The sequence below is a fragment of the Pelophylax lessonae genome, assembly GCF_965119305.1.
Source record: "Pelophylax lessonae genome assembly, chromosome: 2".
In the NCBI taxonomy this organism is placed as follows: domain Eukaryota; kingdom Metazoa; phylum Chordata; class Amphibia; order Anura; family Ranidae; genus Pelophylax; species Pelophylax lessonae.
Window position 1 is genome coordinate 575482313 of NC_138769.1, and position 14496 is coordinate 575496808.

The 14496-nt window shown below is 39.9% G+C and overlaps 1 protein-coding gene across 1 annotated transcript in view; it reads left to right on the plus strand.

Moving 5' to 3' along the window:
• The window catches only part of LOC309547301 (uncharacterized protein), a 137480-nt gene extending 133905 nt beyond the window's left edge, over positions 1-3575 (plus strand). Inside the window, exon 7 of the mRNA XM_082247134.1 lies at positions 2977-3575. Coding sequence (XP_082103260.1) covers positions 2977-3269 — 293 coding nt within the window. The 3' untranslated portion in view covers positions 3270-3575. The remainder of the gene's footprint in view (positions 1-2976) is intronic.
• The last annotated feature ends 10921 nt before the right edge of the window (positions 3576-14496 follow it).

The following is a 14496-nucleotide window of genomic DNA, read 5'->3' on the forward strand; positions in this document are numbered from 1 at the left end:
CAGTTAACTCTTTGATCACCCCTGATGTTAATCCCTTCCCAGCCAGTGTCCTTTGTACAGTGACAGTGCATATTTTTAGCACTGATCACTGTATTAGTGTCACTGGTTCCCAAAAAAGTGTCAAAAGTGTCAATTAGTGCTCGATTTGTCCATCACAATATCGCAGCCCCGCTATAAGTCGCTGATCGCCGCCATTACTATAACGAATAAATAAACATACCATAAATATATCTAATAGTTTGTAGATACTATAACTTTTGCGCAAACCAATCAATATACGTGTAGCACTGCCCCCTAGGGGACTGCTGGATATAACATTTTTTGGAATCCCCTGGGTTACCCTTAGAACCTGATAGCAGGAAATTAGTACTTTAAGTCCTTGGCTCAGTCAATGATCAGTCCAGGGGATGTGGTTTTTGTGTTTTTTTTGAGAACTTGGATAGGAGAAGGGATGAGTGGGATACTCCAACTGACAACCATTCACAATATCGAGGACAACTGACTTTAGAGTGCAGCAAGGCCGCAGCTTCACCCTGCCACTAAGGTGAAGGTATTTTAAGTGTTCCTGCTTGAAATTCTCTTCAGAGCTTTAAATTTGGCACCCCCTTTAACTCTCTCTCTGTGTGCTGAAACTGACTCTACACTACGGACTGGTCCCCTTCCCGGGCAGACCTCCGGGCAAGTTCCTCTGTACTCACGGACACTGTTTTTCCAGATTTACTTCAGCCCCCAACTCCTTCAGTCAGCAGCTCCAGGACCTCTGGGGTCAGCCATACTGTCTGGTTCACCAGGGGGTAATTCTTCTGGAGGTCAAGTGGTTAATGTTAGCCATGTGTGCCCATACACAACATAAGCCTGTACAGGAGTTTAGAGGCAGAATAAAAAAGTCACTTTCAAGAGAGGAGCTTTGAGCAAAAAATGTTCAAAAGCACCTGAACACTCATAAACTCACATTAAGGCTAGGCGTGTTTATGCACGTTGATACATTCTAAAGGTTAGAATAAACTACAATTCTCCACGCAAACCCCTCCATCAGAAGCCCATGTGATAGTGTGATGACATAGGAACACATGTGTGAGATTCAAATAGAACTATAGGCAAAACTTTATTTTTTCATTTTGGATAAAGCATGTATTTTCTTTGCCATCTGTGACTCATTGCGGAGATATACCTTAATTTCCTGTCCAATAGTCTAACAGGAAGTAAGAGGAAATCCCTGCAAATAAAGGGAATTTCTTGGGGACCCCCAGGTCATCAGAACAATGTCCCCATTGGAAGATTTCACCCTTCATTAGTTTTCTGGGGACAACCCAAAATTTGGGATTTTCTTTCACTTTCAATCATAATGGTAAACAGGAATAGAGAGGGTGAATCCCACTAACAGGGGCACAGACAGCAATAAAAACTGCCAGGTGTTCTAATCCATCTCCACTCTATCTGAAACAAAAAAAAAAGTTTTGCCTTTAGCTATACTTTAAGGGGTGCTTCAGCACTCTGTAACAGGGTGTATTTCAGTCTGATATGCATGGTGAGATATCTTTAAGGGACAGAATATTTTCATCTATAACAGGAAATGCCTAAATAGGAACCTTCATGGCAAGGATCACCAGTAATTATTTTATTGAAGTTGCCGATTAAAAAAAAAAAAAAAACACAGGAAAATGTTAAAATTTATATTTGATTTTAATAATTACATAAAATGTTATGTCTTCTTCCATTTCTCGGATTAACTGGTTTGTTTTTTACCAATTTAATTATTTTTTTTTTATTTCACCTATATAACGTTTCTTTTAATTTTTTATTTTTTGTTTTTTCATTTGTTTTTGTAGCATAAAAAATTCAAAATGTAAAAAAATACCCTTATCTTGGTAAATGACCTTGCCATGCTTTCTACTAGAAATTTCATTTTAGTGTGTGCATATTTTATAGAATTGGTCAGGCCTCCTTCCTGCTGCTTTTAGGGTTTATTAAGTCATGTAAGCAGCACTGCTGGGGTAAGAGCAGTGTTGGGGGTAACGAGTTACAAAGTAACGGATTACAGTAACTACATTACTTTTTTTGGTAACAAAGTAACGTAACTAGTTACAATACTAATATTGGTAACTACACTACTTTACTAGGCTATAGGAGGTAACTACACTACTTTACTAGGCTATAGGAGGTAACTACACTACTTTACTAGGCTATAGGAATGAGCTTTCCTGCATTACCCAAGCCGTGCGATACAATCGTTATTTCGAAGAATAGAGAGGGATGAAGTTTATGACTTTTTGTTGCACTTTATGTTTTATTCTGTTTTTTCAGGTTTTGTTCTCATGTTTCCCAAAGCCTGTGTTTATACAATAAACTCTATGCAGAAAGAGTGTCATGTATCTTCTTCTACACGGTCAATTAAGAAAAAAGAAAGTAAAGTAATAAGTAGTGAAGTTACTTTTCAAATGCAGTAACTAGTAAAGTAATCTCGTTACAATTTACAGAAGTAACTAGTAACTAGTTACATTTTTTCAGTGACTACCCCAACACTGGGTAAGGGGCACTGAATTGAAAACAGTCCAGGGGCCAGGCTTCACGTAATCTGCATCTGCCTGGAAAATTGCTCAGCTATGTTAGCAACCCTTCTAAATTGTGAAATATATTTGGTAAGAAGCAAGATGTGCACAAATAGAGGTATTACGCTATAAGGCACTATATTGCATGCATTACCATACATTGCATAATTCCTGTAACCAAAGTGATATTTATATCATCAGTCTCTAATTTACCCCAGAGAGCATAAATGATGGAGATTCTAAATGAGTCAGTGATATAACTATTACCATAATAATGAATATTATGAGATATTATATAAAAGGCATGACGTACAAACAACCAGTTCTGAATTTATGATTTGTCTTGAATATTTCCTTTTCCTGAGGATGGTAGATTACTGCTGATGTCATTTTGGTTCCTCATCTTGAACATATGTTGTGTGTTTAGGTAATAGGCCTCATCAATGTGAAGTTTGTAGCAAGGCCTTCAAGCACAAGCATCACCTCATTGAACATGTCCGCCTGCACTCCGGAGAAAAGCCTTATTGCTGTAACAAATGTGGCAAGAGATTCTCACATTCTGGCTCCTTCTCTCAGCACATGAACCATCGATATTCCTACTGTCATAAAGACACCACCAATGAAAATGGGGATATGACTTGGGAGCAGACCAGCCACCATGAAAACTACCACGTGCTGCATTCTGCTGAAGAAGAAGAAAGGGACATGGTACAGTCCTGATGTAGCTAAGTACAATCATAATAAGCGTATTTACTAAGGATAATATAATGGAGGGTTGATAGTCGAATCATCTTTACTTTCCCCCTTCTCTAATACTTGACAGGAAAAAGAAAGGACAATAGCAAAATTGTCATATTATAGCGTTCTATTCCTTTTGCAGGTTAGACCGTCGGCAAGGTGTGTTGGGGTGCCTTCTAGAATGAATAGCACTGCAGCGCACCAGCATGCGTTACCATGTCTTTCTTGGCCAATAACTAGCTAATGCATTAGTGCCTTATGGATTGTTATGGTTACGCATATAAAAATTTAATTTGTTAGCGTATCTCCAAATTTACAATGTTGCAATGCAGAATACCTAGGATAATCTGCAGGTGGAAGTTGTTTATTACTGCCCCTTAAGCTGAATACCAGTACAGGCACAGGGTTCTAATTAGGGTTCATGTTGGTGCCTTAGCAATAGTACGTCACCCAAGAGTAGGAGACTTGCGGCTTTTATCTAAAGTCCCTTACAAATGTTTCACGACAGATCCCCTTTAAATTCAGTCTTTCAATACTACATGGTCATTTTAAGTAGATATTAAAAGTAGGAATGTTCAATTAATTTGTGTAATGCAGCGGCCAGTTCAGGGTGTCACTTTAAAGCCGAACTATACCCAGAACAGACATTTATAAACTGGCTTTAATTGCCTACCAAGTCTTTAAACCCAACTGACACCCAAATGACAACGTCTTCCACCATCATGAAGAGTTTAGAGAGACCCAGACAAAAATTTGGGGGAAGGGGGGAGGGGGGGGATAGTATCCCCACTCCAGCACCTGTAAAGACCCAGCAGAAGATCAAACCCAAAAATGTGTATAGTTCTATTCAACGCTTGACTTTTCAAATAATTATACAGTATAACATGTCACTGGTCCATAGACAACTAGAACTACATAAATAAAAGCATCATATTTTGTTAAAATTTATGTTAGGAAATGTATATATGGATTTTACTAATACCACCTAACTTTATTAAAACAATTATATCAATCCAGTAATTTAAAAAATTAACTATTTTTGTATATCAAATGACAAAAGCTTACTAAGCTATATATGAATAATATGTACAGTAATGTATGTGTAATGTGTGGGTAAAGATCTATGCATACAGAGATATCAGGGATCTTCAAAAGTAGTTACATGCAGTATCTCACAAAAGTGAGTACACCCCTCACATTTTTGTAAATATTTTATTATATCTTGTCATGTGACAAAATTGAAGAAATGAAACTTTGCTACAATGTAAAGTAGTGAGTGTACAGCTTGTATAACAGAATGTCCCCCTAAAATAACTCAGCACGCAGCCATTAATGTCTTAACCGCTGGCAACAAAAGTGAGTACACCCTAAGTGAAAATGCCCAAATTGGGCCCAATTAGCCATTTTCCCTTCCCAGGGTGATGTGACTCGTTAGTCTTACAAGGTCTCAGATGTGAATGGGGAGCAGGGGTGAAAAATGTGGTGTTATCGCTCTCACTCTCTCATACTGGTCACTGGAAGTTCAACATGGCACCTCATGGCAAAGAACTCTCTGAGGATCTGAAAAAAAGAATTGTTGCTTTTCATAAAGATGGCCTAGGCTATAAGAAGATTGCCAAGACCCTAAAACTGAGCTGCGTCACGGTGGCCAAGATCATACAGCGATTTAACAGGGCAGGTTCCACTCAGAACAGGCCTCGCCATGGTCGACCAAAGAGGTTGAGTGCACATTCTCAGCGTCTGATCCAGAAGTTGTCTTTGGGAAATAGACGTACAAGTGCTGCCAGCATTGCTGCAGAGGTTGAAGGGGGGGGTTCAGCCTGTCAGTGTTCAGACCATACGCCGCATACTGCATCAAATTGGTCTGCATGGTTGTCATCCCAGAAGGAAGCCTCTCCTAAAGATGATGCACGAGAAAGCCTACAAACAGTTTGATGAAGACAAGCAGACTAAGGACATGGATTATTGGAACTATGTCCTGTGATTTGATGAGACCAAGATCACAAGATCACAGGACATGTTCAGATGGTGTTTGGCGGCAACCAGGTGATGAGTACAAAGACAAGTGTGTCTTGCCTACAGTCAAGCATGGTGGTGGGAGTGTCATGGTCTGGGGCTGCATGAGTGCTGCCACCACTGAGGAGCTACAGTTCATAAATGCCAACATGTACTGTGACATTCTGAAGCAGTGTATGTTACCCTCCCTTCGAAGACAGGGCCACAGGGCAGTATTCCAACATTATAACAACCCCAAACATACCTCCAAGATGACCACTGCTTTGCTTAAGAAGCTGAGGGTAAAGGTGATGGACTGGCCAAGCATGTCTCCAGACCTAAACCCTATTGGGCATCTGCGGGGCATCCCCAAACTGAAGGTGGAGGAGCACAAGGTCTCTAACATCCACCAGCTATGTGATGCCATCATGGAGGAGTGGAAGAGGATTCCAGTGGCAACCCATGAAGCTCTGGTGAACTCCATGTCCAAGAAGGTTAAGGCAGTGCTGGAAAATAATTGTGGCCACACAAAATATTGACACTTTGGACATTTTAATTTAGGGGTGTACTTACTTTTGTTGCCATCGGTTTAGACATTAATGGTTGTGTGTTGAGTTATTTTGAGGGGACAGCAAATTTACACTGTTATACAAGTTGTACATGGTATGGTCTAAGGCTACCGGGAGCATTATGGCCATTTCATGTTAATAAAGAGCCCACTTTTACAATATTTATAGAACTATACTCCTTGAAGTGTTTATATTTTATACCAGTAGTTATTAAATATGTTCTAAACAATTAATAGGTTAAAGTTTTTTCTTTGGCTTACATAAAATCTTTTTTTGCAAAAAGTTTTAACTATTAAGAATTTACTTGAACAGTCAACAATTGTTGCAAGGGTTTCAAATATCTTTACAAAAACAAAAAGGAAGGAAACCTAATAGTAAAGGATATCAAGCAGTTACCTCTAGACACTTACCTACTCACTACAATAAATTGGGGCTCTTTCATCTACCTTATTGTCTATATGTTTCAAATATCTATGGCTGAGAACACATCATCAGACATAGGGGTTCATTTACTAAAGGCGAATAGGCTGTGCACTTTGCAGGTGCAGTTGCACTCTGCAAGGGCGTTTGCTCTAGAGCTTTGCAAAGAAAACCTGAATGATATGCAATGGAGGAAAAATGGATGTGGCCTGTGGCACCGAAGTGAGAGACCTCCATCCCAATAATGTAAACAGAAAAAGGAGAAACATTGGTCAACGGGACTTTAAATGAGGCCAATCACTTCAAATTTCATTAGTACACATGATAGTGAATTTTTTGCGTAATAACAAATTACATAGTAACAATTTTGCAGACATGATAAAACGTTAAAAAAACATTTCATTGAGCTGATCCATATTGAATAATTATCATAGACACTTTAACTTCATAAAAATATATTGATATTTGTATACATGATTTTTTTTAATTTACTCTACGCGTTTTATGGATCAATGTCCACTTCCTCAGGAGTAGATGCACAAATTAATAGGTCAGCTCAAAAGAGGGAAGGGGAGGGGGAAGGGGAGACTTGCAGCCGTGTGGGTGGGGGGTGTCAGGGAATGTCCACCCCGGGAGCTGTGGTGATGTGACCCAAACGGATCCCGAGGGCAAGTGGAGGGCGGACCAGGTATCCATAATAGAGTAAATACATAATTTGAGTACATAGGTGATGGCACATAGGCCAGTGGTGATCTGTTTTCCAAAGGTTGGTCATTTATCACTTTTAATGGAAGGGTGCTTGAGTTCCTTCAGTTCCAATTACTACGTAATTTTTTATTACGTAAAAAATTCACTATCATGTGCACTACTGGAATTTGAAGTGATTGGCCTCATTTAAAGTCCCATTGACCAATGTATCTCCTTTTTCTGATATGCAATGAAAATTAAAAAAAAACAGTATTTTTGCTTGCATATGATTGGATGATGGAAGTCAGCAGAGCTCCCCCTCATTTACTGAGCTCTGGAGCAAATAGCAATGCAAAGTACACACATTTATTTTGCCTTTAGTAAATCAAACCCATAGCATATAGTACTAGTGCACCCTGTGTTTTGTCTTAAACGTGTATCCTTGAAATGTGTGCATTTATTCAGTAAGGGAAAAGCCACATACTGTACAAGGTTCAGAAATCTCTGGTAAGCAACAATTGCTTTTACACTGACCTGACTCTATTGCACCAAAAGATGTTTGGATTATATTGTATGGATTACCAATCTTTGCATAGCACCACTATTTGCACTGATTTGTTAAATCTGTCTGATAAAGGTGACTAAAACATTATTTCTTTTATTTAAAACCTAAAATGACTAAAATGTATACATAAAATGCAATTTATTTAGAAGCTGTAAAGACTGCAATAAATCTAAAATCTGCATACATATTTTGTCTGTTTTTTTTTTTTTACCACAATATTAACTTGGAATCTTATAATGAGGATGTTAATGCAGCTACAAAACACTGCAGTACACGAGTGTAGGAATACAGTAAATAATTAAAATAGTGATAAAAGTAATTACAGGTATTTCTAAAACAGCATTTTGGCTCAATCTGATTACTAGGATCCTGGTTCAATTAAACCACCTGCATGGTTATTCTGATCCTAGTGAGTCTCAAAAATAGTGGCTCCTTTAGTTCAATTAAATGAGTAACCAGTGATCGTTCCATGGCTACCAAACAATGGAATCCAAAATCAAGTTTTCAAAATTTTGCACAAATGTTTATACTTCGATTGGACAAATGACAGAAGGCTTTTTATATTGTTTATTTCATGTTTCAGTTTTTATAAGGATGCCTATTTAGGTGTATATAGAAACTCTATGTATTTTATAGCATATTTGGACCAAGCACCATACCATCCCCATATCATTAATAATACCTTCTGTCAGGGCAAGACTTCATAATCCTCAAGGCCTACTATCTTTTGCAGGCTCTCATCTAGCCCAGTTGACTGGCTAGCCTTATAAATATACTAACTAGATCAGCTTTCTTATGCCTCGTACACACGCATCAATTATTGGCCGTGAATTTTCGTCCAACGTCCGATCGGCCGAATTTCGGCTTGTTAGTATGATGTTTCCGACAACCGACTCCAACTTTTCGGCCGAAAAAAATCTGGTGTGCAGGCTATAAAATTTTTGTTGGCCGTTAACACAAGGGCCGATTTTCCGTCAGTCAGTACAGATTTCGGCAGACAAAAATCTGATGAGCAAGACTGGGCATGCTCAGAGAAGAAAAAACAAACGGAAAGTAAACCAGCACATGACATCACTTCTGCAGTAGATTTTTGTTAGCCGAGAAAATTCGTGTGCAGTCTAGACACATTCCAACCAACAAAACACCACTCTGGACAAAAGTCGGACGATCGGTCAGCCGATAATCGTTGCGTGTGTACGAGGCATTAGACAGACAAGGCGCAATAGGGTTTGGAATAGAGAATGAATCCACTCTGTGTCAGTGTGCTTGGGGCCAATGACTGTAAAGGTTAGTAAACTGACAACCTACTCTGCTAACTGTTGAGTTCCAGTAAAAAAAGTCAGAGTTCAGAAACAGTAAGTACAGAGCACCTATTGCATCAACAAAAAGGCATTGATAGTAACAATAATGAACCAACAAGATGGCACTGGCAGGCAGAGCAACAGTCTGGAAGTTGTAATGACAGTAATATGGTGTGTTTTGGGGTGTACTGCTGTTGCAAGTCCTCCACCTAGGCCTTGATATGTGTTGGTTATGCAGAAATTTAGCCCTGCCTACTATATGTAGCACTGCCCCCAGAGGGACTGTCAGGTATTCACTCTGCGGGCTCCCTTGGTTACCAGCAAACAGTTATGAGTAGATAAAGTTCCTGAATCTCTCCATACTCCTGTTGGCTCTTAGCAAGAATAAACAGTCTAGAGATGTTGATTTTTTGTTCTTTATTTGTAATTGGGATAGGAGACGGGAATAGTAGGATACTCCAGTTTAACTATTCACAGTGTCTGAGGACTTCTATCTTCACAACTCTGCTTGTAGATATGAAACAGCCAGGCTGTTAATCCTGCCACTTTAGATAAAATGGGGTTCAGTCTCTTGCTTTCTTTGCGCTCTCTTACAAGACGACTTGACGAAAATATCTTACCTTCAGGACGCTCTTCCTAGCATTCTTTCTGCTGACAACCATCCACTGACTATCCTATGAGCAGGGGTGCCCCCCCCCCTCAGGTCCGGCCCCTTAACATGAGTTCCTGTACTCACGATACTGCAGAAACAGGACCTCCAGTGTCTCCCCTCTCAGTCAGCTTCTCTGGGTTCAGCTCCTATCCACTACTAGTCTGGCCCTCAGAACGACCTCCTGAGACTGCATGGCACCTCTACAGAGGAGGAGGCAGCCTTCCCCTCCCTTTGGGACTCCGCTCTCCAATGAAAGACCCCAACCACATGTGCTCCTGGCTTTTTATACAGTATCCCAACATGCACCAAGGCAGCCTGCCCTCTGCCAATCATCAGGACTGTATCCAAAACCTATGCACCCATTCATCAGGTTTCCTCCCACTGTCCAACATGCCTCCTTAGTGGACCATCGTAAAACACTCTCTAGACTGAATGAATCCCATACTGAGCACAATGAGCAGACCTCACTAACAGATCCTGCTCTCTGGTAGGCAGAGAACAATATAGATTTACCTGCAGCCTCCCTGGTAAGCAGACAGAGCTCAAAACTATACTCTCTCACTAGCACCTACCTAGGAGGGTACTAAATATATTAAAGACGTCATTTTTTTTAGAGATTAAGGCTAACAGCTACAAATACTGTATCTACTGACTGTTATTAAACAGACTCTTACCAGTCCAGGGATCCAGCTCTGTCTTCGCCCTGGCCACCTATTCGCTAGTCTTTGGGTCCCTGGCACCACCATCTTGACTGTGGGAAGCAGTTGTGATTTCCTGCTGCTTCACAGCCTGCTCCCACTGCACATGCACAACACGTACTTTCAGAATCCGGCAGTCTCCTGGGACATGTGTCCTGGGAGGGTGCAGACAGAGCGGGTTGGGTGGCCAACTTCCGCTATTCTTAGGTAGGTAAGACAAGTGAAAGTGGGAGGGGTATATATCAGAAAAAGGTACCTGCCCCCTCCCACCCAAAAAAAAAAGGAGGAGGGAGAAGGAGGAAATGAACAAAGGGGAACTTTCATTTTTTAATGGAGTTCAACTTTAACAAATGACTCACATAACTTAACAAATATTGTTTCCCTTAGTTGATAGATTGAAGATGATGACTATTCCAATAATCTAATAAGATAAGGAATGTACATTTGGTTATGGCCCTAGTAACATTGCCTATCACAGCTAACTCTGTTTTGCCATGCCACTGATTGTGTTACGAAACAACGTAAGTGATATTTCTGTAGACATGCCTCCTTTACTGCTGTAGAAGTTGTTAACCCCAACTTATTGTGTACAATGTGCTTTAAAGTAGCTGTCAATAATAACAAAATGATACAAGTAAAAAAAATTCAAAATAAAATGATTGGATGCTTCTGTCACATTCATGAGATTAAAGCGTTTAACAAACAGGTTTGCTACTGATGTGGTTATCAGGAACATTTTAGATTACGCAGACAACAGGCCCTACAATAACGAAACATAAATAAATCATTAGACTCACCTTTGCTTATGCTGTAAATGTCATATAACTCAAATTCTTCTCTTTGCATGTTCCAAAAAAAAAAGGCCTCTGGTACAAAGAGGGTTTCAATACATGAGCCTCAATATGATATTGTAAGAAAGGTGTTTTAGACTTGTGAAAATTAATGAAATAGTAGAAGACATGCATCATGTACATGAAAAGGGAATGAATTGTAGTGCATGTTCCATGGAATGCAAACAGCAAATATGGAAATTGACGAGACCCCGTAAATCACTACATTACTTCAGAAATTCATGGTCTCAATTAAAAAATGTTGATTTTAAAGTTTCTACATTTTATTTATATGAACTTTAGCCATTTCATTCAGATGTATACTTACCTACTTTTAACTTTCCAAGGCGCAAATCAGTGCTGTGATATACACTATATTGTCAAAAGTATTGGGACGCCTGCCTTTACACCCACATAAACTTGAATGGCATCCCAGTCTTAGTCCATAGGGTTCAATATTCAGTTGGCCCACTCTTTGCAGCTATAACAGCTTCAACTCTTCTGGGAAGGCTGTCCACAAGGTTTAGGAGTGTGTTTATAGGAATGTTTCTGGTACAATATTTTTTATTGAAATATAAGAAAAGATATAGCTGTAATAATCCCGCGCAGGGGATATAAGCAATATGCATAACATAATGCAGCATGAAAATACACACATAGAACATGTTTAACGGAATGAACTGTCAAACAACAATAACCCTTCCACTGGAGACAGGGGTCATCTATGGGAATGTTTGACTATTCTTCCAGAAGACCATCAGTGAGGTCAGGCACTGATGTTGGACAAGAAGGCCTGGCTCACAGTCTCTGCTCTAATTCATCCCAAAGGTGTTCTATCGGGTTGAGGTCAGTCAAGTTCCTCCACCCCAAAATCGCTCATCCATCTCTTTATGAACCTTGCTTTGTGCACTGGTCTAGTCATTTCGTGGAGATTGGATTATGGTGTGGGGTTGTTTTTCAGGGGTTGGGCTCGGCCCCTTAGTTCTAGTGAAGCAAACTTTTAAGGCATCAGCATAACAAGACATTTTGGATAATTTCATGCTCCCAACTTTGTGGGAACAGTTTGGGGATGACCCCTTTCTGTTTCAACATGAATGCGCACCAGTGCACAAAACAAGGTCCATAAAGGCATGGACGAGCGAGTTTGGGATGGAGAAACTTGACTGGTCTGCACAGAGTCCTGTCTTCAACCTGATAGAACTCCACCTTTGGGATGAATTAGAGCGGAGGCTGCGAGCCAGGCCTTCAGTCAGTGCCTGACCTCACAGTCAGTGCCTGACCACTTCTTCTGGAAGAATGGTCAAACAATCCCATAGACACTCCCAAACCTTGTGGACAGCCTTCCCAGAAGAGTTGAAGCTGTTATAGCTGCAAAGGGTGAGCCAACTCAATATTAAACCCTAGGGACTAAGACTGGGATGCCATTAAAGTTCATGTATGTGTAAAGGGAGGCATCCCAACACGTTTGACAATACAGTATAGTGTATACTGTACTCCTACTTGTTTCATAAATCTAGAGGAGCCTGTGCTGACCAGAATTACGTATCAGATGTCGGCTTCTTCACATTACCTTCACAACAAAATGCTGGCTGGTATGAATTTATCGATGTGGATAGCAAATTGAATCTGCTTCAGAAGATCCACCTAATGGAGCTGATCGGTTAAATATGTAGCTTGTTTGAGCAGTATCAACCCCTCATATTCAACCTGTTATTTTTCTGGTGTTTTAAAGTGTTAGTGCAGGTTAGAAAGTGAAAGCAAACATCTAAATATTGGGGTCATTTGATTTAGGTCCACATTCTTTGGTGTATGGTTCCTAATTCTAATAATCTGGACATACTATATATATATATGAACCAAATCTTCCATCATATGTTTACTGTGGTATTATGTTTGCCACTATTATTGCCTTGACAGTATTTGTTGTTAAAATTAAGTATTTATCATCCATATGGTGTGGGAATGCCCACCTGTCAGGGTGTTCTGGTCGGAGGGGACTGCATTTATTAGCTCTATTTCCCCCGATACCTAACATATGCAATCCCTTGAGATGCCTTCTAGGGTATATTGATGATGAATCCTTATGAAAAAATGTTCAGCTTTTTTTGAGACTGGTGTTATATTATGAAAAAAAGATGACACTAAGCTAAAAAGTGTATCTCCCCGCGCCTAGGAAGAAAGGTTTGCTAAACCAATGAATAAATGAATGATGAAATAAATAAATAAATAGTGAATAAATAGTGGGTGGCAGCTGCTGTAAAGTGAAAAGTGAATGATATGAAAATAGCCTGGGCTATATACAGCTCTTGCCCCAAATTTATGAATAAAATATAAATAAATAAAATATAAATATAGGTTTGATATATATAAACGAATAGTGACAATATTCAGTGCTAAGTTGAGTGTTCAAAACAAATAATGGCACATAAAGTATATTAAAAGTCCAATAAGTAAACCATGATATTAATGTAAATAAATATAGCAAGTGGTGATTAAAGTGCAAAGTTCTCCGTGCTCAATAATCAAAAGTTTGTGACTTTTGTGGCGTGGATTCTTTTTTTCCAGTGGCTTAGGTAGAATTGAATCACTTACCAGAGGTATTGGGTCTTATGTGCTGTATAGCACTAAGACCTACAGCGCTTGGAGGCCTTTGTGGCCAATGTGGGGTCCCCTTTTGGATACTCCTGGTGGGGTTTAGCCTCGGTCCCTTCTCACCTGGTCTCACTCCTCAGGGTATGGGGTTGTAAAAAGAGAGGCTCCAAATAATGTAATTCGTTTTAAAAAAGTTTATTTTCCAAACATATTAAAATGATGGGAGCAGAGAAAGGCTCCAAGTTACATGCAGCCGCTTCCTGGCAGAGTGGCGAGCGGAGTGTTCAGGCTTGCGTTCCACGTTAGTGCGTAGCGTGCCGCCGTGCGTTCCAAGATTATTATAATGCATATTTTAATATGTTTGGAAAATAAACTTCTTTAAAACAAATTACTACAAACGGTAGTAAGTGTCCGTATTATAATGTATATTATAATGTATATATTATAATACCGACACTTACTACCGTTTGTTTTGGTTTGCACGGCGTCTTCGTAGCCATAACAACTAATTTGCATACGTGTAAATTGATTTGTCATAGGGCGGAGTGTAGAGCGGTGTCTTTCGTATAAATATAAGCAATTGCATAGTGCCTTCCTACCTTTTGATAACGTCACAGGAAGTGACGAAACGCGTCAAGGTCTTGGAACGCATGGCGGCACGCTACGCACTAACGCAAGCCGGAACACTCCGCTCACCACTCTGCCAGGAAGTGCCAGGAAGCGGCTGCATGTACCTTGGAGCCTTTCGCTGCTCCCATCATTTTAATATGTTTGGAAAATAAACTTCTTTAAAACAAATTACACTATTTGGAGCCTCTCTTTTTACAACCCCCTACCCTGAGGAGTGAGACCAGGTGAGAAGGGACCGAGCCTAAACCCCACCAGGAGTATCCAAAAGGG